General features: G+C 37.7%; 2 protein-coding genes across 2 annotated transcripts; one reads left to right on the top strand and one right to left on the bottom strand.

Moving 5' to 3' along the window:
• Positions 1 to 1,771: 1,771 nt before the first annotated feature.
• Positions 1,772 to 4,639, top strand: gpr27 (G protein-coupled receptor 27). The gene has a single exon (XM_057338131.1). It carries the CDS (start codon positions 2,950 to 2,952, stop codon positions 4,063 to 4,065), a length of 1,116 nt encoding a protein of 371 aa, XP_057194114.1. The 5' UTR covers positions 1,772 to 2,949; the 3' UTR covers positions 4,066 to 4,639.
• Positions 4,640 to 7,485: 2,846 nt separating this feature from the next.
• On the bottom strand, positions 7,486 to 10,015 carry prok2 (prokineticin 2). Its single transcript, XM_057338827.1, has 3 exons — positions 9,790 to 10,015; positions 8,332 to 8,457; positions 7,486 to 7,608 (listed from the first exon to the last, which is right to left on the bottom strand). The coding sequence occupies exons 1-3, from the start codon at positions 9,859 to 9,861 to the stop codon at positions 7,486 to 7,488; spliced, it is 321 nt and encodes a 106-aa protein (XP_057194810.1). The 5' UTR covers positions 9,862 to 10,015.
• Positions 10,016 to 27,128: the final 17,113 nt, after the last annotated feature.

Here is a 27,128-nt window from a genome sequence, read left to right as displayed (position 1 = left end):
GTTAAAATAAACCCACCATAAAAATTATAGACCCTTCATTTGTTTGTAAGTAGGCAAACTTACAAAATCAGCAGGGGATCAAATACTTATTTCCCTCACTGTATAAGCATTTAAATCATCATTCAAATCATATTTAAATATAGTTATAAAATAATTAGAAAAAAATCTGTTTAAAACTGAGTGAAAAAATGACCAACGGATTACCAGCTGTTAATTCCTACTTTAACCACTAGGTGGTGCCAAAGATGTGTAGTCCTCCATACAACAGAAATACATTACAAACAAACAGAAATACATTACAAGCACTCCGTATAAATGTCTTTGTTCTGATGATCACAGAGAACGATATTTTGAAGAATGCGTGTAACCAAACAGTTCTTGGCCACCATTGACTACCATAGTAGGGAAAAAATGCTTTATAAATGTATTTGTTTTGTAGAACACAAAGATAATAAGCAAACAGTTCTGGACTACCATTATAATTTTTCCTACTATAGTCAATAGTGGCCAAGAACAAACATTCTTCCAAATATCTTTCTCTGTGTTTATCAGAACAAAGAAATTTATACAGATTTGGATCAACTCGAAGATGAGTAAATGATGACAGAATTTGTATTTTGGGGTGAACTGTCCCTTTAGGGTAACTGCAAAAATAAAAAATGCTTACAAAAAGTTTTTCAACAAACTCTGTTATCCATCACCAAACAATTAGCTCTGCCCCAAGTCAGGGCAGACAACGTAAACACGATTTTGACACCAAGGTGTATTTCTCAGTGTTTTAAGTGTATTTAACAGGTAATTTTATGAGTGATAATATTATAGCAGCTTTAATACAACAGCCTTTTCACTTATGTACCTTGAATCAGTGTGACATAAATCAAATAGCGATTAATCCTATATTGTCCAACGTAGTCCATTGATAGAAAAACAGACACAATTGCTTAAACCACGTTTTTCTTAGTTAAAGTTCTCTCACTGTAAGTCCGTTCCATCAAGGCTTTTTGCGATTACGTTTAACCAGCTGCTCCCAAGGTAAGTTTGGTGGATGTTCACACAAGTGAGCAAGCAAAGTAACCAAAACTGACAACCAGTCCAAACCCTTCATTTTGTAGTAGCCCTTTCATGTTTCAACCCAACCGACTTATGTTAAAATGTTTACTTGAACGTTTCTCTTTCAAATAGATCTCAGTTGGTTTTATATTTTGTAGCATTTATTTATGTGTTCCAATTACATTTCATACATTTTTAGAGGCACAATATTTTACAAATATATATAGAATTTACATTTAACACATTAAGTTTGTTGCCAATCACTAAAGAAAATGGTATGCATGTGGTGTATAGTGGAATAGTTAGAATGCTCTTAAATTGTATGACTATATGTAAACACTAGAGGACGCACTAGATCACAAACATGAACGTTGTTTCTTATTTCCTAAAGCGTCGTCGATAGAGGCAGCAGCATTGCATTGCACATATTTAAAAAAACTATTTTTTATTTAAGTGGGATTTCTTTCAATCGCTGTCAGGTTGGCGATTTATCAAGCGAATGGCGAGATGATTGACAGATCTCTGTCATGATTACGATTCAGTACCACGGACAGCACCAACACCCACTTCACTTATTTTGCTTGAACGAAACAGCATAAATATACACAAACCACCACGAGCTACAGTATAAGACTGATTAAAATGTCGGGGAAAATACTTACTATTCAATACTATTATTAAAGAGAATATTTAATAAAAACGTCTTTGGGTCAAGCTGGTTACAAGTAATTGTACAAACAATTAAGCTAGTTCTGTGCAAAGCTCTAGTGTGGTTTGTTTGCAGTTATGATCTGATATGTTATTTAATGAACACATTCATACAAAATGTCCAAAAACACAATCAAACAAAAACTTTTTGGCACCTGTAATATACCCCTAACATCATAGACTGTTTGATTTCTGCATAAAATTGTACAGTTGCTCATGACAAGACAAGACAAATTGTTTGGAATAGCATGTATCCTGTGACAGGTAAAGTAAAAAAATACAATTTCAAAAGCATCGTTTTTTGTATAAACAAAACCCTGTGCATCTCAGACAGCACTTTACACACACACCTTCTGCATATATGCACTGAGTTCATGATCTGTTTTACAGCCTCACCAGCTGCTCGATAAGTGACGCCTGTGTCTTTAAGGGCTTGATGGAATAATGGTCTGAAGCGACTGCCTTTTCTCCAGCCCTCTGGAGACAGGGAAATCCACGCGTTAGGAAAACCCGAGGAAGAATCTTCGCATTTCCAGATCCAGAAATTTCCACCACTTTTGTTGTATTTCCTAACCTACCGACTATACGGTCATATCTCTTATCGAGTCGTAGCGCTTTCCTTTAAATGTTAGATGCGGCTTCCCTGTTTATTCCCCCCGTTCCCCCCCCCCCCCCAAAACAAGAAGAAAGCAGTAGACAAGACATAACACGGTCGTACGTACGTGCTCCGACGCGATCCCTACAAAGGACCGGGTGTGTACGCGTACGCTCTGTAACCTATTGGTCGCTTCGACTTCAATCATTTCGATAAAGCGACATCGGCCTGCGTCGCGAATTTTTAGTTCGCTGGTCAATGGAGAGGAATACGTGTTTATTTATCACGCCAAAAGGGGCGTCGAGAAAATGTCGCCGAGTTGAATTTATGTCGGGAAAATAATGGATTACACATCGCGTTTTGCTTGAAGAATGAAGAACAATCATACCGCCGACATCGTTTTACAGCCGCGAAATGGACTCGACGATCGCCAGTTAAAGGAATGATATGTAGAAGTCTTGGATCTCTTCGAGGTGACAACATAAATAAACCACATCACGGGCGACATTGATATTTTGGTACAATGTGGGGGACTAGGGCTGCTTAATGTCGGATTACAGTGCCTGGGCTTGCTTGTCGACAGTGTGCTTGCACAGATGGCGAACACAAGTGATCCAGGAGAGAGCAACCCGTCACTTCAGAATTATGCCATCACCGCGTCTGCGGTCAAGCTGGCATCTTTGGGTCTCATCACCTGCACGAGCCTGCTCGGGAATATCGTGCTGTCCCTTCTGGTGCTGAAGGACAGAACCCTTCACAAAGCTCCGTATTATTTTCTCCTCGACCTGTGCGCGGCGGACATCATCCGCTCGGCCGTGTGCTTTCCGTTCGTGATGATCTCCATCGACCACGGCTCCGTGTGGAGCTACAGCATCCTCAGCTGCAAGATCGTCGCGTTCCTGGCCGTCTTGTTCTGCTTCCACATCGCCTTTTTGCTCTTCTGCGTCAGCGTTACGCGCTACATGGCCATCGCGCACCACCGGTTCTACTCTAAACGCATGACGCTGTGGACGTGCGTCGCGGTTATATGCATGGTGTGGACTTTATCCGTCGCCATGGCCTTCCCCCCGGTTTTCGACGTGGGGACTTACAAATTTATCCGCGAGGAAGAGCAGTGTATTTTCGAGCACAGGTACGTGAAAGCCAACGATACTTTAGGCTTCATGCTAATGTTGGCTGTGATCGTGGGCACGACGCACGTCGTTTATATCAAAATGCTGTGTTTTGTTTACGACCACCGTAAAATGAAACCCGCCCAGCTGGTTCCGGCTATCAGCCAGAACTGGACTTTTCACGGACCGGGGGCGACGGGACAGGCCGCCGCCAACTGGATCGCGGGGTTCGGACGCGGTCCGACGCCGCCGACGTTAGTGGGCATCAGGCAAGCGTCGCACAACGCCAACCGCAGGCTGCTCGTCCTGGACGAGTTCAAGATGGAGAAACGAATAGGCAAGATGTATTACATGATCACGTTGGTGTTTCTGCTGTTGTGGGCCCCGTATATTGTGTCGTGTTACATCCGGGTGTTTGTGAAAGGAAACGCGATTCCCCAGGTGTACCTGACGGCAGCCGTGTGGTTGACGTTCGCCCAAGCTGGGGCGAACCCCATCATATGCTTTATATTTAATAAGGAGTTGAGAATGAGATTCAGAGCCTGTTTTCCGTGTTGCCTGACTACACAAACACCAATGGAGCCCTATTGTGTTATCTGATGGCATTTCTTCAACTTATCAGACTTTGGTTTGACTTCTTTTCATTGGCTCTGCCTGATTATCTACATGCGGTGTCCCTAAACATTTCTGAGCACTGGAGCCAACTTTAAAATGTATTATTTTCTTTAAAACGAATGACACTGATATGTTGTTATGCATTCGTATACATTTCAAGTGTCAAAATGCTTTGTGGGGCCATTTTCCTTCACTGAAAGGGGTTTTTCGCCTTTGCATATCAAAAGATCCAGATCCACGATTCAGAGCAGTTTATGCAATCCACATATTAATGTAAATGTTGTAAAAAGATGATTTATTTATATTCTGGAGCTCTTTTTAACTGATATGTAATATGTTTGCTATGACCTTGACTTTTCTGTGTGAATAAAATGCAACTTTTTACCGTCACATGGACTAAATGGAAAGCAGACCTTACGGTCCCTTTATGTCGATACTGGACAATTGTGTTTAATGGACGTCAGCAATCGAATTTGGCTTTTGGCTGATGGATCAGTATTGAGTTGACCATCATTTGTATTTTAATTCTAATAAACAATTCATTTTATGTGCCGTGTTGGTGTGCTAAAGGAACACAAGATTCAAACAGGTATTAAAAAGGTTTTAAGGGTAGGGGATTGGGTTATCAACTCAGACTGATGTGAGCGTCTGGTTTTTGTTCATGTTTTGCTAAGCCTCCGTTTCATTACTTGCTCTTAGATGGGGGGGAAACATACAATGTGATGTTTCAGACACACTCATCCAGGGACAACATTTTGATGCTGTTCCCCCCACCCTCCCTACAGACAGTTATATAATAGAGAGCGCTTTTTTCCTGAACCTCCCCTCAACATAACTCCATCTCTGTATTCGTCTGATCTTGTGTGCTGCTCTGACAGAATGAATGGAGGCCACTGGAGATGGTTGTGTAATCAGATTATTTGCCTTTAATAACTGTAAACAGCATCGTGAAAGCATGAAAAACTCAACGGGGGGAATATTTTCGGGTAAAATGAATGAAGAACCATTGCAGTGAAAATGGCATCACCGACTTCCTGGATCAATAGACATGTCCGTGGGTCTACAAAGTTGTGAAAGCATCAGGTATATTTAGACTATATCTTTTCACCCACATGCGATTAAATAGTCTATAACCAGTTTTGGTCTATCTTAAAAGATCTTCAGCTGCCATCCTGTTGCATAGATGCATTCATCTAACAAAAAATCATTTCTTCTAATTTGTGTAAGATGCACCCCATATATTGCTTCCCTTTTTGGTCTCCATCCAGCTGGTGCATTAATACAGCAGTATAGTCTGATGGAAAGACACTTATTTGAAAAGGAGGCCATGAATATTTTATTTAACGCACTAGAGTTCAGTTTACATTTCTCCACGTAGTTAATATTGTTAAGGCTCTAGACTTTTATGAATTCAAATCTTTCTCAAAATGCTAAGATACACTTAAGGAAAAGCACAAGAGAGTACAAAATGCTGTTTTGGCTACGTAGCTTGTTTGTAATTTAATGCTAAAATAAAATCTCCAGTGCTCTAGCACTCAAAATGTTCTAAGTGATGGAATAGACAATAAATAAAGTGAGGGTGACTGTTACTTTTGACAAACTGAAGAAAGACACAAATTATTATATTCTATTCATCGTTTTTCTTTTTTAAAGTTGTCTGCTGCAGTATATTATATTGTATAACAATGCACCAGAGTAATGTCACATCGATTTTTCTGTTAATACAACAATATAATTTGAAGTACAGTTCACGTACCAGGACACATGTATATAGATTCAGAATCAACAAACAAACGGAGTACATCTGTTTCCTTTAGTGTACCTGGGTATTGCCACACCACTCTTTTGTAAGGGTGCTAAAAAACAAACTCCTGACTGAACCAGTTTGAAAAATGCTTCCACAGAAGACAAGCTTTGGAGTAATCACAGTAATTGTGTGACACAAAACCAAAAGTAACTTAAAGAGAAAATATTAAAGGGATAGTTCACTCAAAAATGAAAATTCTGTCATGAATTACTCAACCTCAAGTTGTTCCAAACCTGTATACATTTTTTTTATTTGGTTGAGCACAAAGAAAGATATTTGGAAAAATGTTAGCAACCGAGATTTCTTGGACACCATTGACTACATTTACATTTATGCATTTGGCAAACGCTTTTATCCAAAGCGACTTACATTGCATTATACATTGCATGTACACTTGTTTCTAAGTATGTGCAATCCCTGGGATCATACCCATGACCTTGGCGTTGCTAACGCCATGCTCTAACCACTGAGCTACAGATCTTTGAAAAACAAAACGATTATAAAGTAATTTTTCCGACAATGGTAGTCAATGGGGTCCAAGGACAGTTTGGTTATAAGCATTCTTCCAAATATCTTTCTCTATGTTCATCAGAACAAAGAAATGTATACAGATTTGGAACAACTCGAAGGTGAGTAAATGATGAGAGAATTTTCATTTGTGGGTGAACTAGCCCTTTAAAATGGTTTGTTTTCCTAAATTCTTCCAAATATTTTTTGCGTAATTTTTTTTATAATTCTTTCTACTATGGTAGTCAATGGTGCCCCGGAAATCTCAGTTGCTAACATTCTTCCAAATACCTTTCTTTGTGTTCAACCAAACGAAGAAATGTTTACAGGTTTGGAACAACTCGAGGATGAGTAATTCATTTCGATTTCATTTTCATTTTGGGTGAACTATCTCTTTAAATACACAGACACCTTGAAAGCAGTGATGCATTATGTAAGTGTAAATGTACAGTCAGACATCTCTTAAGCTAAATAAACGCAGAAAGGGCTTGAATCTCGATAGCAATGACAGAAGTACCTAATTTCATGACTAATGAAATGTCATAAAGTTGTATTTCATACTGTTAGCTTAAGCATATACTGTACTTCTATGCTTCTATTATTCAAGTAACTTCTGTCTTGGTGTCAAAACAAAATAACTCTACATGATGGCCTCTACAGTAAATCATGGCTACATACAATTCTCAGTTCTTCATCATTTACTCAAAATTTATTACTTAAATGTTATACCTAAAAAGTTTATTTGAAAAATAAACAAGGCATTACTATTGTAATGTAGCAATAATAGATAGTTAGGCAGGAAATGCTTTCTTTACAAACTCTAGTTACCTGAAGAATAGAATAGGCCTAAATAGTACTCACGATATCTGAAAACAACTTATTACAGCTTGTGTAATTTGTGAATTTATTTATTATGGTCATACAATCGATGACACTTTGTCAAAATATGCATTTTAAGACCTAATTTATTTCCCATAAAGATTAAATAGTTCATTAAAATAAATTCCTTTAAAGTCAATACAGATTTAAAGTACACTTTACTATACACTTTATACAAGCATTAGTAGTACACTATACTGGCACACTTTACATCAGAGGTAATCTTGAAACGGAAGGGAAGGGAGACATTTGGATTTTCCATCATCTGTGGTGACGCAAGCCAGGTTGGGCAAACATGGGCATGTATGATGGAGTCTCTTGCCAAAGAACGGGACCTATACAGAAAACAGGAAGTTATTAAAAAATACAGGCATATGAAGAAAAAAATCATCATAAAGCAATGATACAAATATTTCACCCCCCAAAAAATTCTGACATGTATTCTCCCTCATGTTGTTGTACATTCTGACTTCCGTGAACCATAATAAAAATGTTCATTTCCATACATTGAAAGTGAATGGTGACCCAAATTGTCAGTGCCCAAGAGCCCATCCACATGGAGATGCGTTTAGCTGTGTAAAGATTTTGTATCCTATCAGCGTTTCCACACGGATCCGGCGTTTTGGGAGCCTGAAACCGCTTTTTTGTGAAACCGGGTTCCAGAGCGGATAAATCTGAAAACGCCACCTTTGCGTTTTCGTGTGTACAGCCGATCCATATATTTTTTTTTAAACAATGATGTCATCACCCCAGCGGGCAAAGTTTATGCGCATGCTCCAAGCCTTCTCCATTTTTAGTGTATTTCTGTGGCAGAATTACAGCGCCACATACTGATTTGGCGTGTATACTACATCGTTTTGAGTCGCTTTAGCGGTTTCGTGTGTACGCAGATATTTCTTGAGACGACGCTGTGAAAAGGAAAAAAAAGATCGGATAGGGAAAGCTCTGGCTTCGTGTGGATGTGGACTAATATTCTGACTAACATACAGTAACACGAGTAAACGATGACAGATGTTTTTGGGTGAACCGTCCCTTTAAGAGAAAGTGAAAAAATTAACCTTGTGGCTCATTGGATGACACTCCTCTCCCTCTTGACCCATTGGAACGCACATTCGCAGGCTCCGGATCCACAGGCTGACGGCACAACACATGCCACCTCCACACTGTGAGTCCTTCTCACATGCCTGCACACACACACACAATGACCTTTTCTCATTAAAAATACATCAATATTTCCAACTCATAAACATTCAATGATGAAACATACAGTGTCCACCTCATGCACTAAAATAGCATCATGCAGTATTTTGAATGATATACTGTAGGGCCACACGGGTGCCATGAGATCTCTCTGTAAAGCCGCATGAATTTGCCCTGACAGTCTGTGTAGGATAGAATTCTCTGCATGTTTAAGAAATGCCATCCCTCCATCTCAATCTCACTTAGGCCCGGGGTGTCCTGACAGCAATTTTACATACTGTGGGAGTACTGCAGACTTTACAGTCGTGACAGGTGTGGAGGAAATGCATCCCAGCACACTCATGTCAAACTCCGCTGTGCATCTTTTCCGACCCAAGAAATGACTTTGTACTGACAACAACACTGTGTCTATATGGGCTGCACTTATAACGACTGTTTATCAGTTCAATAACTGTAGAAAGCAGATATAGAAGAAAAATTGATGTAGTTTAAGAGAGCAAAACAGTAAAAACAAAAATAATTTCTAAATATATTTCTTTTAATAAATTCAAAGTTTTTATGAATTCAACTACCACAATATAAACACAACAATGTGTTTTACAGTAAAACATTTACATTGTATTTATATTTTTGTATATATTATGTCCAAAAAGCCAATCATGAATGGTTTAAATGGATAATCTGCTACCTGTCAATGGATTAAATATGTATTAAAAATAAAGAGCCTTAAAAGGATGATTTTACCAATTCGTATATTAAAAATTGTATTCTAATAAAATATATATAATATACCGTTTTTTCATTTAATCATCATTTCTAGATGTACTGTGGCCATTTCATACCAGTGTCTGTTGAATTTGAAACAAAACTAAACCTCAGGAGTGACAAAGCATCCAACAGCAATGTGAAAGACTGACAGCATGACAAGACACATGAAAACTGTGATAAAAATCCAGGTTATCACAATTAAAAATATTTTTGAACTTGTTGCATTGCTTAAAAGTGAATATGAACTTGTTTTCTTTGCAGCATTTGAGGTCTGAGAAAATACAGAGCCTCTTTTTTTGTTATTTTGATTCATTTTCTGCAAATAAACGCAAATAGAAACAATATTTTTATTTGAAATTTGGGAGAAAATTTGTTAGTACTTCACAGAATGAAATAAAAATGATCACTTTAAACACATACCTATAAATAAAAAGTTTGGAAAAATTGAAAATAATTTTTGAAATGGTCTCTTAATTTTTACCACGGATGTATACATATATGGAAATAAACACAGTACAGAAATAAACACAGTTGTTTGGGTCACTCACCCCGGTAATGACTGCAGTCGAGGCATACGACACCAGCAACAGGCAGAGAAGAAACGATAATCTGGACCTCATGGTCTTCAAAAGCGGCTTTCACCTCTGGTTTTTCTCCCCTAGGGGGTCCAAGCACTAAACTGTCTTTTGCTTAGACACACAAAAGTCTATATTTTGTTTTTCTTCAGGTGTCCAGCAGAAACAAAAGGTAGCCACGTAGTGTGATGAGCGTAACTCTGCGTACACCCCAAAAACCTGAAGAGACGTTTTAAAGGTCTGCTAATGTGGGATGGACTGTTTATAAGCACTGTCCTTCATTCAGAATTATCAGTGAGTCACTCTCTCGCGTCTTTATACGTGAAAGGACGAAGTATGACAAAGGAACAAAGAGAAGCCAAGGTAACATCGCTAGACCCCCCCACCCACTCCCAAATAATGGCTTGCATTACACCAGATAGACACCAGCTTGGTTTATTTCCATCAACAGCATATACTGAACAAAATAAAGATTGTTTTTAAAAAAAATTTGGGGGGCATTTTTGCTTTATTTGGACAGTTAAGTGAGAGAGCGGACAGGAAGCGAAGTGGGAGAGAGAGAAGGGGGTGGGTTGGGGAAAGGACAACGAGACGGGAATCGAACCCGGGTCGAGCCCACGAGGCTATCGGCTCCGACGAACAAAATAAAGATTTAAAAAGAATGAAAGATTAAAAAATAAAGATTTTGAAAAATGATCATGGAAGTTAGTAAATAGCTTGTGCTTCATTTTCATCTCAATAAAGTGTCTTACTACTACACACGTGTGCGTAAAAAGCTCCGTTGTTGTCCTTCTTGCATTCTCAGGGTCACGTGTGGTAATAGTTGCTTTTTTGCAAAAAAAGATGAAATAGCCATGAAAAATAATAAGGCAAAAATTATGAAGGAAAGCTATGAATGGTTTTGGGTTGCACAGGCCAAGGATGACAACGTCAGCTGCGAATGTCCTTGTGCGTTACAAACGCTAGTTCAAGGCGGAGAAGCTGAAAACATCTTTTACGCACAACAAGGAATGCAAAAAAGCTGGCGGTCACAATTGGTTGGCATTCAAGTGTTTGGCATGCTGTTACCAAAAGAACTGCACACTTTCTTCACATTTTACTATAAGAACTTCCCACATTACTTTGCTTTCAGGTATAAATGTGTCAAGACGGTAAATCAATAGAGCACAAATAGATTTTGTGTGGAGAAAATCACAGTACTCGAGACAATTAAAATGTACGAATTTTATTTCAGATAATGAAATATGAATGCAAGTGACACCAGACCTTAAAGATTCTCTTTTAGAGCTACTTTTGCAGAACAGCCCACGCTTGGTTTAATACATTTACTGTCGACATGTTTAACACATTTGACAATTAGAAAATATTCAACTGTATCGTCTTGCTTGAAGTATTTGTGCTAGCCTATTTCAGTAAAACAAATGCCAATTGATTTTATATTTTGGTAGGCTAACAAATGTCATGACATCCATCAATGTATATATGTGGCTTAAATGTCCAAATACACTTTATGTGGCCAGTGTTATACTGGGCCCCTTCATTACATTATGGACTTCTGCCAGTTATGTTTCTATCCATTGGTTTGTAAATCAATCTGAAATAGAATAAAACAAATACAAAATATTTGCAAAGTGCCAATGACTGCTGAGCCATTCAACTGAAACTGGCAACCATTAACAGTGCAGATTAAAATCGGACGTTTTTATTGTGATCACACGTTTGTAAATAAAAGCCAAATATTTTGTATGGGTCCTAGTGTTCTTTCAACAGCTTTTGGCATATTCATTGTATGCATATCATTTGGTTAAACATGGCTTTCAAAATAGTGACTGCAATAGCAAAGACAGTATTGGAGTTTCAGGTCTATGAAAGGATTTATTAATCCCATTAGTGCCACCTCTCTCTCTCTCTCTCTCTCTCTCTCTCTCCCTCCTCCTGCCAGGTGTCCCCCCCAATCCTTCGCTGCATCATCTGCGGCTTATTAACGGGCACGTTTCTGTACCATGATTTCAGAGGAAGAGTAATGAGAATGTATTAAAAGGACCATGCGAGCAGAGATCCAGCAGAACAGCAGTCCTGCGTGATCAAATTCAGTGATACATATTCAGTAATACATATTTAAGTCTTCTCTCCATGTGCTATCATGGATTTTTAACAAGAACCCTATAATCCAGTGCCATAATCCTTTATTACGCTCGAGTTACCAGAACAGATGGTCTGGAGATGTATTTAAGCAAACTGCAGTAAAGATGATTACATAGAAGCTCTTTTGTAGCTAATGTAGTACTTAACAAGAATTATTGGGAAACTCGCCACGATCACTAAACGGGCCATTCATTCAACTCATGCACTCTACTGTACATTTCATATATTTAGATTCATTCATACTGTCACGATCCCAGTCCTCGTTTCCCCTGCGTTTGTGAACTTTTATGTTACTTCCTGTTCTGTGCCATGTTTTGTAGTCCTTTGTAGTTTTTAGCGTTAATTAGTTCCTCCAGGTGTGTCTAGTCATCTGATTAGTTACTATGTATATAAAGCCCTGATTTGTCATTGTCTAGCGTGCGTTGTTATTTTCCTTGGTACCATCATGTCTTTTGGATGTATAGCACTGTGGATTGTCATTAAATGCATTTAAACTGCATTTGGACCCGCTGTCTGTTCCTGACCTGTGTACTCACGTAACACATACATTCATTTATTCCTTTATTGAAAGGGACAGTTCACCCCAAAATAAAAATTCTGTAATCATTTACTCACCCTCGAGTGGTTTCAAATCTGTTTAACTTTCTTTGTTCCTATTATTGTGGAAAAAGATATTTGATAGAATGCTTGCAACCAAACCGTTCTTGTCCACCACTGACTACCATATTAGGAAAAATGACAATGGTGCTCCAGAACTGCTTTCCTTCAAAATTCTTCAAAATATCTTTTGTGTTAAACAGAACAAAGAACATTTTCGGACTATGGTAGTCAATGGTGGCCAAGAACTGTTTGGTTTTGTGTTCATCAGAACAAAGAAATGTATACAGATTTGGAACAACTTTAGGGTGAGTTAATGAAGACAGAATTTCATTTTTGGGTGAATTGTGCCTTTAATGGCCATTGTAATAGACAAGACAGATAAATTACATTCCATCCAAACAGCATTTTAAGGCCCCTAGAAGTAGGCAGGTCAAATTGTTCAAACTGGTCAAATTCGTGTCACATGTGTCCAATACAATCCCAAAATGCACTGCAATGCATTACAAATCTATTCCGCTTCATATAAAAACTGATACAAAGGTAATTAAATTCTATCTCTATTTTTGTTTATTCATGTAAGTGTATTGTGTTTTTACATAGGAATATGGTGAAGTCGAACTCTTATGGAAACAATTATGAGTCAATCCTTTCGAAACTGGGACAAACTGCCTCCACTTTACATAAAACATGACTCAATCTGAATCTTTGTTGGCAGGGGCGTAGCTACATGGTGGCCATGGGTGGCCATGGCTACCCCTGAATGATGGATGGCCACCTATCTGGTCACCTCTAAAATGTGTGTTGGAGTTTACGGAGTGCTGCGCAGATCATTTAGCGTATGCACTGAAAGTAACGCGAGAACATTACTCTCCCGTTAATATGATGTCATACGCTGACGCACTGACGCAAACAGTCTGAGTGCTATAGCTGAACAGCTGCTAACCGCTTCGTGACAGTGTACTGTCTGTGTATGTACCATGGAAGTTCATCGTGGATCAGGTCAGTAAAATCTGTCTTTTTTTAACTGGATTTCATTCATTCATAACATTTTCGCAAAAGTTTAAGTTGGGGTACTGCAATGTTTATTTTCTATAAAAAATGCTAACTTACTGCAAATGCTAGCTAGCAAATTATTTTAAAATAATGTTAGCACATGAAAGCATTGCAAATAAATTGTTCTTTGTGTATGTTTTTGACCAGCAAACTACAGTATGTGTAATGAAGAATTGGTGTTAATTACAGTAGAAATTAAATAATTTCTGTCTGTAAGGATTTTTTGGTCACCCTAATAAAATCACTGGGTCTTACCTGGCCACCTCTAAAAGAAAGTTCTGGCTACGCCCCTGTTTGTTGGGCTATCCTTCTGTTCACTAGAAGATCTCAAAATGAAGTTGCACAGAAACTTGCTGCGTAGGATGAATATATTTCATTTCCCCCAAACTATAACAGACAAGCTGGTAAAAACAGTATCCTTATCATAGCTCATGTTCTCTGGAGGAAATATGTCTATCTAGATTCAGTTGAATATTATGCTGGTAATTAGCAGATGTCAAACTGAGGGTAAAAAACAAACAGAGCATATCATTTACTTGTTGTTGGGATGTCGGTGCTGTTGGGATGGTTTGTGTGGGTGTTTGGCAAGCAGTTTGATGCAGAGAAAGCGTAAAAGTGCATTTTGGTGTCAGATTAGTGCATTTCCAAATGCATTGTGGATCCAGATGAATATAAAAATCGACATGTTTACATATAATACATTGCACCTACTTCTTAATGTAAAAAGCAGACTTCATAATTTCAGACCGATGATTTCAGAATGAATGAAGGGGGGGTCGAGTATCCTACATGGGTATTCTTTTCATAGATTTCATTAAAATGCACCTATTGAAATCCAATTAAAATGTCCACATTTATAGTTATGAAAACGGGAGGCAAAAATAAATTGTCTAGTCTTTACCATTCAAAGACTGTGAATAGATTATGTCGCATATAAATGTTTTTATACCAAAAGATGGCAGGTATGTTTGTAGCAGTATGTGAGTTATGAAGAAAAAGTTAGAAATGCATCTGAAGTGCACTACATTTAGGAAATGTATGGCAGAAATAATTGATTGGTATTGAGGGAAACAGACAACAAAGATTAAATCCTCATTAAAAAATGTATCCTTCATTTCTTTCATATAGCAGAGCTTCAGTCTCTTGGCAACCATCTGAGTACTTTTCCCCTCTCTAGATCTAAGTTGGGAACACTGCGTCATATTTTATGTAGTTTGTACTTCTGTAAATGGTTCAGTGGTCAGGTAATATCCCTCATGAGTCATTCATTTTGGGAGGCTTTATCATACTTTACAGAGTCGATGGCTGTTTAGAAAGCAACTGCAATATATTTGTTTCATTTAAGCTATAGGTTCTAACGAAATGTAACCAACTTGGCTTGGACTATGATTTTATTGCATTCTTTATTGGATAAATAACTAAAGCTATAAAAAAATTAAACCCCAGTCAGGCATACATTTCTCCTTACAGATTTCCTCACAGATAAATTCATAAATATTCTGATATCACTTTACAATAGGGTTGTATTTATTAACATTTAGTCAACGCATTAAAGGGTCAGTTCACCCAAAAATAAAAATTCTTTCTTCATTTACCCTCGAGTCGTTCCAAATCCGTATCATTTTCTTTGTTCTGGTGAACATAGAGAAAGATATTTAGAAGAATGCTTGTAACCAAACAGTTCTTGCAACTACTGACTACCATAGTAGGGAAAATTACAGTGGTAGTCAATAGTGCCCCATGTTTGATTTCCTACATTCTTCAAAATATCTTATTTTGTGTTCAACAGAACAAAGAAATGTATAAAGCAAATTTTTAATGTTTTTTAAAGATATCACAACATATCTTATCTATTAGATAAGACCCCTCTTACCCAAAGTAAGAACATTTGTTGGAAACTGCTACACACTATACAGCCAAAAGATTTCAAAGGTTTGAGGTCAAACGATTTTAAAATTAAAAATCTTCCCTGAAATGCATGCTAGCATAAACACACCACTCCTGTGAAGAGACTCTTTATTATGTGCTATAATTAAGTAAAGAGAAGTTAATTTCTCCCAGACCTCCCACCGGGTCTCCTCCAATCATCTTCATTCTATTAATTATCATCTCTCTAGAACAAAACCTGCTGACATTGTGTTTATCATCCAACTGGCACAAGAGAGTTTCTGGGGATAACAAAACTAAATTAGAGACGAAGAACAAAAGAAACACTTGTCTTATAATAGCCTCTGACAGATATGTGTTCTCCACTGGTAGCACTTTTTCTATAATTGCTTATTGTTTGTTTCTAATTTGACTATTTTTACATACTTGGCAATACAGTAAGTCTGTGTCACGCAAGGCAAAACTAAAACTTTTCTTTTCTTCTGCCTTTCTTGCCACTTTTATCAGCAGGGACAACGTTAGCCACACTTTCAAACAGACTCTTTGAAAGCGCCCTTCGGAAAAATAACGCTCGGCTCAACGAGGGTAGAAATTCGTGTCCTCCTGTCTTACAATCTGACAGCCTTGGCTGTTTCTGCTATAACAGAGGAACAATATGTACAAGACAACATGAAGGTCTCCAAAACAGCTGCAAAATCAGCCACAGACATGTGGTTTAGTTGACAGTAAGGTACGTCGTGCACCCAATGTCACAGTTTCATCTTGAACCAAAAACATCAAAATGATAATGACAGTACTCATTAATCATTTTCAGCATTGTTCGTCAAACGCAAGTATACTATGTGTTGCTAAAGCAAGCATCACTGGTTTGCTGACAATTACAGTATTTTCACATGCCAAACATGAAAAAAATCGATATCAATTTACATTGAGGGTCCTGAACCATATCTGCCTGATCTGCGTATCAATTCGTAAGACGTACAATAATGTATGCTTATTAGAAAAACACTACACTAAAGCCCCTCCCCTAACCCCACCCCTAAACCCAAGTCACTTGTGCGAAAACGTATGCATGAGATATGAATTTGTACGAATGATCCACATCGTAAAAACTGTAAATATTCCTGTGAGATTGTGCTGGCCATATCTGGGAAGAAGATTATCATAGAGACTGGCTCTATTGACTTGAGCCAGCGCCAGTATGACCACCTGCAGTAGCAACACCCTAGCAACCACATTGCTGTGCACAAACAACCCATAAAACAAAAATCTCAATTATTTTTCCTAGACATTATTTCTCCCAAAGGCTGAGCAAAAATGCTCTATGCATTTTGCGCATCTTACATACATATTACAGTATATGACCAGTCATCCTTCCATTGACGCTCATACAGGCAAACAGAGAGAGAACTATTATACTCTGTAATTTGCCCCTGTCTAAATAAAGAAATTGCCATTGTGCTGATCACTTTGTTTTCTTCTGGAGAGCAGGTGTTCTTGATGTTTTAAGAACATGATTATGTAGGTGAACCAATACCACATGCTTCAAACAACAATTCACATGTCACTTACAAGACTTACAACAGCCTTTCGTTTTTGAAAAAAATCCTTTAAACAAAACCACACGCCTGTCAAACAGCAAAATATTTGCCCTTGAGCTATTTCATGCTTATCCTTTCTCTGACAAGACATTCAACGCGACGCTAAAGTCTTCAACATCCTCCCCCCCACAAGGTCAGAAATCCATCAATTTTGATAAAGAGAAAAACCTTGACTTATCTGTGACCACCCATTGCAACGAACCGTAGCATTTCAAGAGCTACTAGAAGCACAAAACATACTTACAATTAGAAAATATTCAGAAAGAAATATGTTTATTTTGTGTGTTTGTGACATAGCGGTATTGTGATTACAGCTGGAAATGAAAAGGTTGTGGGTTCAATCCCTGCACTATTAAAAGTGTATGCTTCGGCAAAGAACTAGTAAACAACATGTAACATTTCTCAAAGCTATCATTTTTTATGCATCATATCTTCAGTTTAAGTTACAGAAAACAGGGACTACATTTCTGGCCGGTGTGGAGCAGCGATGGATGTTTGTGAAGGCCGGTGAAAGCAATGAACCGTAACAAACACGGTTCTGTTCTCCAGAACACTTTAAGGGACGGCAACCTGCTTGACTCAAACAGTCCCGGTTACAAACAAACATCACGTAACACAGAGATGCTTGCAACTCTTTGACCGTCATTCCCTTCAAGAGAACTAAGAAATATCCATGACCTGTGTTTGAACTGTCTGTCTGTCATATCTACAGAGACGTCACTTCCATCCGCCACTTCGCCTGAAGTTTTAATAAAGCCGTCAACCACCTCCAAGCGAACATCTGTCAACAGCTTCGGGGAATATAAATAGCAGATATGTTCAAATGAAGCGACTTAGACAATAATTGGATCCGTCAGGTTATACTGGTTATACTAAACATTCAATTCAATATTGTCATGTACTGCATTGCAAACTGTATAGATGTTTATTCAACACTGTGATAGGATGCAAAACTGATATAGTATACTGATAATGTAATAAGACCCTCACAAGGACAAAAACTTTGAAGAAATAGTCATTGCAATACCGTCATGTTGTTCCAAACCCCAATGTGTGTGGAACACAAAAAGTGGAATATACTGGCCATTCAGAATAACAGAAGTGAATAAAAATGGTGAATGTCAAGCTTCATGACGACAAATAAAAATGTACCATATAAGTAATGTAAAAATGGTGAAAATAATTTGTTACATTCACAAAAGTATTCTCAAGCTATATGATAACTATCTGAGGGGTGCACTTTAGTTCAAGTCATTATTCCCTTAAAGTTTTAAGATATGCCATATCTTTCTTTGGCATGTTGAATAGGAATAGTAGTAATATCCAATTCATGACTGAACGATTCTTTTGAGTTGGATCCTTTTAACGAATTATTTAAATTACAAGTTTACAAAACAAATCTGAATGATTAGACTAGTTCAGATGATCTAGTCACAAACAAATAGAGGCAAAGACAAAGACATATGGGTAATTCCAGAATTATGGATGTGACATTTTCAGTCAAAACTTGAAATATAAACTCACAGGAAGTGTATTTATTAATAATATATTGACCCATCTGTTTGTATTCTCTTAACCCCTGTTGATAGAGTTTAGACAAAATAAGTCTAATAAAATCAGTCTAATAAGCTTTATGAATTAAAATGTACAAACCAGAAGCAATAATACCCAACAAATGGAGAAGGGATGGCTCCTTATAGAACATACATTGCTATTATGTTTTAATTTTCATGTGCCCATTAATGAGTTATATTGACCGTGGATGGATGTGACAAAGCGGCACAAAATTGACTATGGAAAATCATGCCGTAAAAATATGCTTTAAAAACTTTGAGAGACCTCACATGGGTCTCACCAAATATTGACATCTGATCTATCGGTATGATAAAACATTTGGTAAAAACCTGGTTAGGTTAATCCATTGCGGTTTCCACCAAAAAAATGAAGTTGAGTTTGGAAAGTATAATATTAGTATAATTACAAAATTCTCTTTTTTGGGTGAAGTAATCCATTAACCTCATGTAAACAGAACCCTGGCTGTAAAACCTATACATACACGGCTGTCATGGACCGAGTGTGTGTTAGCGTGATGGTAACTCCGGCTGACAGGAAAAGCTAACAAGACCGGCGGCCGTCACGTGGTAATGATCATGTGACAGCCTGAGTCAGAGAAGAGTCACTAATGATTAAATCTTCTACACCTTCACGTTCACCAGATCCTGCAGAATCTTGGATGATTGTACAAATCCAGTATTTATAATGTTTTGGTTTAATTAATCTTTATGTCCTTGGAAGCTTCCAGCATGCACAATATGCCATCTGTACATTATCATCTTGTTCTTTTGTATTGTTATAATAATAGTTTATGCTACTTCCCCATTTGTATGTTCTCTAACTAAACTTGTTTCTTATCATAAACGAAAAAAAATCCCATACAATTCCAGTGTGCTTAGAAATAATTTTGTGTTTTAAAGCTAATGAAATTCTTCAAATTGATTAAAGCTTTAAAAAGAAACTTAAAATGCACTCATTCTGTGTGTATGTGGGGAATGTTTATTGAGGAATTATTCATTTAAAGGTCTCCTCAGACGAGCGCTTTCAACAAGTTGGTATGATTTATTAGGGTCTTCATGAAATGTCTGGAACATATTTTGCTTAAAAACACTCAATGGCTCTGTAAACAAAACCCTTCTTGCCTCGCTGCTCACAGCAACCCGTTTTGGTGCATGTCTCTTTAAATGATCATGAGTAACAGCGAACCCCACCACTCTTCTGTCCGGCGTGTCAACACAACACACATGTAGTGGCAATGGTTTAGCTAAACGATATTTCCTGAATTCCTCTGCGGTTAGTTTCGTCTCAAATCATTCGTCCGGAGACAAAAAAATCAGTCACAGCAAACAGCTAATGCGCTTACGTTGTGCGTTACTGCAGATCTCAGCGGAATCACATGGATTTTAGCGCTTGTCATTGACAAGTTATAACGTTACACACACAACGTGAGAGCCAGTTTGCTGTGACAGATTTTTCAGCCTAAACACGAATGATTTGAGACGTTTAAAACAAAACTAACCCCAGTGTTCGCCCCTGTTCATTAGCAAAACAAACAGCTTGTCGCAGCTAAACATATTAACGCACATAATGTAGTAACATTCATACAGCTAAACTCTAAGTGTCCATCTGCACTTATATACAGTAAGTTTAACACTGGCTTTGAATGTTCTATTTAGCCCGTGACTGACTTAGCTCCCTTCGCTATCATATGCTAACGTTATCCTCCTATATATACGGTACATTTATGTCAATTCAGACTGTTGATAAATATTACTTACATGATCGGCAGTTTTGTCTCGTTCAGTCGGTCTCGATCCCTCTTGAGGAACAACTTTGAAGCTAATCCTGCTTGTACTATCCCAGGTTGAAAAAGCACTCCGGTTTGAAGTGATTCGCGCAAACAAGCAGGTTTTTACTTATGGTTTCTGATGGATTTCCACTAAAAATAAAATAAATCCACTCCTGTCTCTTGTCCACGAACTTTGGCGTCAAGTACACCGCTGTCGCTTGTGAAAACAACAATGGCGGAGCGCGGTGGGTGGAACTGTGTAGATTAAGGGGCGGTAACATTATAATAAAATCCGTTTTGGACGTCACAGTCAGAGTGAAATCTGAACGGCTCGATTTCTCATATGCTTGCAGGGAAAGGCACACCAAAATGAACTTACTGGGTTCTTATTTTTCACGTTTTCTGGGTTGTTAGATGCACCGGGGACCCGATTATAGCACTTAAACAAAGAAAAAGTGGGGTTTTCATCTGATGTCTCCTTTAAGAGTGCCTGGACACAAAAAAAATATGTACGTCGGCACACCAAAGCTCTAAAATGTATCCAAAATTTAATAATGGATCATGCAGGCTCTTCATCAGACACATTAACACATTATACAATGTCACAACATTTAAATCAATTTTATATGAATGTGAATAATGTTTTTTATATTACATTATTAAGTGATATCAGGCTTCGGGGAAGGAATCTCAGTTTTTCTTTAATCTAGCAAATTACGCACTGATGACGTGATGAGGCAGACAATCTGATATTTACTCATTATTTGTTCCTGGATGGAAAAACTGCGCTTCCTTCTTGCCGGCTTTTCATTGAGGGACTGGAGAGGTAAAGCACTTCTCCCTTCCTCCCTTCAGATGCACAAAAATGCCATGCTAAAAGAGAGAGAGGGCGAGAGAAGAGAGAGGTTAACTCAGTGCAACGTGAGCTGAGATTTGTGGGAATAAATCATTGTCTTTTCATGACACAGCGGAGGCTGTCAAGCCAGAAACTGAGGCAGTTTCGAAAATCACAAGTTACTGTCACAGCGTACAAATGCAGCTACGTTTTTTCTAAGTGTTATTTTACCCCTTTGATGTAAATGTTTTTTAGAAACCAACTCTTAAACCACATATCTTCAACATATTCTGACGTAATAGTATTCAGTTAGCCTATTATTAATACAAGCATTTTTATGGTTTGCACACACTCTATTGAAATATTTTTAAGGATTTGCATAATGCATAATGAAAGCATATTTGACAGATATCACTCATCCATCTACATGGTACTAGACTCTGAACAAAACAAAAATGAGTTTGGTAGTTCTTTCATGTTTTCTGTTTAATCCTATTGGTTGAATTGCCAACATGTCTCTTCCGTCAACATATTTGATAATTTAATGTTTGTTTGTTTAATTTTCTGCTATTACGGCTTTAAGTTCTCTCTAATGGTTTAGCTTTCCTAATTCCTTTCTTTACATTGCTTTTGTGTTTTATATGTTCCCGTGATATCAGTTCTTATTCATTTAGATGCGAAAGGTTCAATTAAAATGTTTTGGAAAAACTTTATTTTTTACGTTTTGTCAAAATTATTGTGATACAATTGTGTCTTGTATCAAAATGTCTCCTGAATGTGTTGTTACATCATTCACCCCTGTACACCAATTTGTCATTTGAGAACAAAAAAAGGAGGATGGGGCAGCACATTGAAATTGCCGATTCAGCTTAAAGATGAGGTAACACAGTGTTGGGTGTAACTAGTTACTAAGTAATTAGTTACTGTAATTTAATTACTTTTCCCTTGAAAAAGTAAAGTAAGGGATTACTCTTATTTTTTCTGTAATTTAATTACAGTTACTTTTGATGTAATTAAACTAAATACTTTGTGTAATATATGTGTGTGCAATAGTGGAATTGACATCAAAATTCAAAGTCTAACTTTAAAATCTGTGCTTTAATGTATAATTCTCACATTTGTAATACTTTGGTCAGTTAATAAGAGTACTTTATGTAGTTTAATATTATTTATTTAAATGAATTAAAAGAGCCCTTTCATGTCTATCCTTGAATCACTTAACTAATCAAGGTTGATGTAGGATATAGAAAGTAATTAGTAATAAGTAACTAAATACATTTTGGAGTGAGTAATTTGTACAGTAATCTAATTACACTATTGAATATGTAATTAGTAACTAGTAATTAATTACTTTTTGAGAGTAACTTACCCAACACTGGGTAACACACAGTTTCTGCCAATCTCATATTAATCTTGAGTACCTATACAGTAGTATAGCATATTATACAGCTTTGAAGAGTATTTAGTTTGATCAAATTTATAAAAGACAGATACAGCTGTACGATTATTTCCGGAAAAAGGTTGGAAAAAGACGAGCACCTGGAGGCATGCAGGGGGGGGGCGGAATTACAGCACGAGCACACAATACATCAACGCATTGATTCACTATAAGTTCGTGTTGTTTACATTATGCACGTACACGCCGATTGCCAACAAAACACAGACATATGACTTACTGTGTACGATTCATATCTCGCATCTTTTAGCGCTGGGAACGCACCATCTATCAGTTTCAAATGATCTCCAAATCCAGCGTTATATCCACTGTTTATTTAACATTCATCACTGAAATGCAGTGAGCAAACAAGCACAGCTAAACGTCCGTCAGCCGAGTGAAGCGGCATTGATGGGCGTGCTCTTTTGCTTGCTGGATGACGCGTGGGCGTACTTTTCCAGGAGTATTGTCCAATAAGGGATTAAGAACCCTTGTTACGAAATGGGAATCCATGTTCAAAAAAAACTTTCTGTAACCTGTACGAACCCTGGCGGAGTGAATTGATCACAGAAATACTACATCATAGGTTCAACTAGTTTTTGACCATGTTAAGCTTGAAAAGCCAACACGTTTAACAGTGTAAAGAAGTCCGAATACATGAAATAGCATGTTTAAATTCAATTACCATTACAGCGGAAATCAATATTACTAATTTAAAATACAATTGAAGTCAAGGTTGTCTTTTCAACAGAAATCAATTGTCAAATGTAACAAAATTTGATTTCTATACAGATTTCTATACAGGCTTATGAAGATAAGACAGATGTTGGGGGTACACAGGCTGAATTGTTGCAAACACTGTGACCTACATTATCAGGGTATCCTGTGGGCGTCTTATTCCCTCTCTGCCTCTCTACGCATTATAGGTCAGTATAGAGCAGCAATGATGGATGTTTGCTTGAGTCAGGCAATGGACCGCAACAAAATCTATTCTCCAATATGCCCAAACACCTCAGGTAAAAAAGTGGTACCTCCCAATCATTCCTGGACTCCTTTACACATACATGCAGAAGCAGAAACATGTACACACACATATCTGCCCCTTGGACAGGAGAGATGTAGTTTTTTCATCTTCGTCCCTATTTCATCTGTTCGGTGGCTGATAACCTTACTTCCTGGTTCTTAGTCAATGTCACCTTATTGGGTATCATCTCATTTGTCAATGCTGCCTCTTTCCCTCGAGTCTGTTGGCCTTTGCAGACACCTGAGAAATGTCTCTAATCTGTCCTTTACTCCAAATTGCTTTCGTTAATGGCTCTTGGAGGATTTCCGGCACATCTTCGCACATACACTACGTGAGCTCTTTAATATCTCAATAGTGTCTATTAGACAGCAATGGGATTAAAAGGAGAGCAAAGAGACTTCAGCGTAGTTTTATTCCATTTATCCAAAACGACTTACAAAGAGTTCAGGGAGCAATAAGCGATATGTCATACAGGAGCAATAATACATTAGGTGCTAATACAAAGTTATAGTTTCAGAAAAAGCTAGACCACTACCTGTTGAGAGAAAGAGAGAGGGTTAGTGTTTTTTTTCTCATTTGTCTGTCAAGTATTCACAGAAGAGATGGGTTTTAAGTAGTTTTTTGAATGTTGTGAGAGATGTGGTTGAACGGACTGAGTTAGGAAGAATGTTCCACCAGGAAGGAGTTGTGAAGGAGAATGAGCGGGAAAGCGATTTACTGCCCTTATGAGAAGGCAATACAAGACGCCGCTGAACGCAGGGTTCTTGATGGGGTGTAGGAGGGTGTGAAAGTATGCCGGTGCAGATCCAGTGATAGTCCTGTAGGCAAGCATTAGTGACTTGAATCTGATACAGGCTTCAACCGGTAGCCAGTGGACAGAGATGAAAAGGGGTGTCACATGAGCTCTTTTGGGCTGTTGGAAGATGAGGCGTGCTGCTGCGTTCTGAACCAGCTGGAGTGGTTTGATAGCCTTTGCAGGAAGACCAGCAAGGAGAGCATTGCAGTAGTCCAACCTTGAAGTAAAATTCTTAAAAAACCAAATGAGCTTCTTTGAATAGCTCCATTCTTTAAACATGTCCAAAGATGTTAGCTAAAAAGCATAACTAAGAACTTCACAGAATCTACTGAGATATGAAAGCGTGACCTCTGAGAAATAGGCTTATGTTATGAGATATGGCAGGAGTTCCAAAGATCTCTGGATTTATGATGTTATGTTCATTGTGGTGGTATAAAATGTCAACTATTTGCAATAAATACAGTAGTGTGTAAAAAAGTGTGCGTGGCTAAATCACAAAGAAGGATAAACACGTACAAATCTTAAAGGTCCAATGTGTAATTTTTTGGATGATCTACTGACAGAAATTCAATATACTATACATAACTATGTCTTCAGATGTGTATAAAGACCGAAGTATTAAGTTTTAACTACCTTAGAATGAGCTATTTTTATCTACATATACTGCGGATCCCCTTCCATGGAATTCGCCATATTGTTTCTACAGTAGCCCTAAACAGATAAACTGCACTACAGAGCGCGTTTCGTAAATATGTTATCTCCTTTGGCAAAGAAGCGAAAACATTGCAACACCTTAGCCCTGGGTCAGCCACCGTAGTGCTTCGAAAGGGAGGGGCAAACGGTGGAGTGAGCCGTTGGTTGCAGTTCGCAACCTCACCGCTAGATGCCGCTCAATTTCATACACTGGACCTTTAAGCAGGAGGAGGACCTTATTAAAAGAGATACGACTTTTGTGGTGTGGACATGGTTTATAACATCATCCACCTATGATACCAGCAAGCAAATAATGTCATACAACAATATCGACGTACCAATAGACCTTACCACCACCCAATTACCTAAACAAACCCCCAAATACGACCTAAGCGGCAGTGGGTCTCGCAAAATATATATGAAGTAAACACATTTATCTCGTCCGCTTGTTATATCTGACACTTAATTAAGACAATACACTAGGCACAAAGAAGTCTTTAAACACAAGGTGACAGCTGATGATTTGTAATAGGGCACTAATTAAAAAGATAATTATACATGCATCTGTTGAAATATGGACGCCAGCAGAAGTTCGCTTTAATTAACCTCCCAAGGACGCTTAGTTATTAATGTTGTTAAATAAATCAGGGAGAGAGAGAGAGACTTAATCAATGACTTCACAGTTAAAAAATATGTATGCAAGAAAAATGAAAGGAAGTCAAAACGTGCATGCCTACATAATCTTTGCAGACGATTTATGAAGTGCAGCAGGATTTTCTGTTGTGTGAAGTCAGGAAATATAAAAGGGGTGGAAAAATTGTTCTTAATGGACCTGTACTTTAAATATAGCGGCAAACACACACACTCACGTACACATGGCAGGCCTGAAGTCAAACTCACTGACCCCGCGCACAGAGCAAACAGAAACAAGGGGCGCATTTCTGCACATTGTTCAACAAAATTGCGAAGGCGATCGGCTAAAAATAGCCGGCCCAGCTGACAGCCTGAGAGGACAGAATGCACGCAGACAACAACTATTCCTTTAATAGCAAGAAATAAACATCTATTTTTATGAGTAGGTAAATGCAAAAGACCAAAAAAGCACAGAAAATACAAAACAAAGCTGTAGAGACAAAAATATGCATTCTGTAATCATTTGAATAACAATAAATATTTTACAATCATTAGTATAGACCACTTTGCAAGATGAAATAAACTGGTCCAGAAACACATCCGGTTTTTATTTATTTATATTAGTATTAGTAAATCTTACATAAATAATTAATTCTTAAAGATCATTCTTCGAATCAGGTATAAATATTCTGTTGGTTTGTGTTAAAGAACGGAAACAGGAAGTTCTTCTGCACCAGCGCTGAACCAACATTGTTTAACTATCCAAAGAGTTCTATATCATTTCGAATGTACAGTATATTTTCACCATTATGAACCGTATGAATTATTAGCATTTTGCATATCTGCATTTTTTAATCCCATGGAGTGTCACATAAAAGTTACAATAATATTAACTTTTTAAAAGTTTTAACCAAAGTCAATTTGCGGAAGTCGTGCCACTCGGTGGCCATGTTTGCAACACCTCCAGGCAGATTTCAGTTATAGCAAGAGCTATATATAAGACCGCAATAAGGGTTTGGACATGAGATTGAATAAATGAAGCACTGTACCTTTAAATATATATACAAAAATAATATATTTGTCAGCATTTTTCCAAGAGGCAATTGCATTAATGGTAGTCACACTGCGCCAGTTGTTTTTCATTAATGGAGTTTCCGAAGGCAAGCGAATTGCTAGTAAAAATTTGCAAGCTCGTACACTGAGCTGAACTTTCACTGTTACATTCCCGACTCTTCCCTACCACAAAATACACACATAAATATTTTAA

Source organism: Triplophysa rosa, linkage group LG7 (genome assembly GCF_024868665.1).
Source record: "Triplophysa rosa linkage group LG7, Trosa_1v2, whole genome shotgun sequence".
Lineage (NCBI taxonomy): Eukaryota > Metazoa > Chordata > Actinopteri > Cypriniformes > Nemacheilidae > Triplophysa > Triplophysa rosa.
The sequence above is the reverse complement of the archived record's forward strand: the minus strand, read 5'-3'. Positions and strand labels throughout refer to the sequence as shown.

Bases quoted from the DNA above. Each gene is read 5' to 3' on its own strand.
- gpr27 (XM_057338131.1), top strand. From the start codon at position 2,950: ATGGCGAACACAAGTGATCCAGGAGAGAGCAACCCGTCACTTCAGAAT.
- prok2 (XM_057338827.1), bottom strand. From the start codon at position 9,861: ATGAGGTCCAGATTATCGTTTCTTCTCTGCCTGTTGCTGGTGTCGTAT. The intron at 8,458-9,789 runs GTGAGTGACCCA...GTGTGTGTGCAG, and splicing joins CGACTGCAGTCATTACCGGG to GCATGTGAGAAGGACTCACA. The intron at 7,609-8,331 runs GTTAATTTTTTC...TTTTCTGTATAG, and splicing joins GTCATCCAATGAGCCACAAG to GTCCCGTTCTTTGGCAAGAG.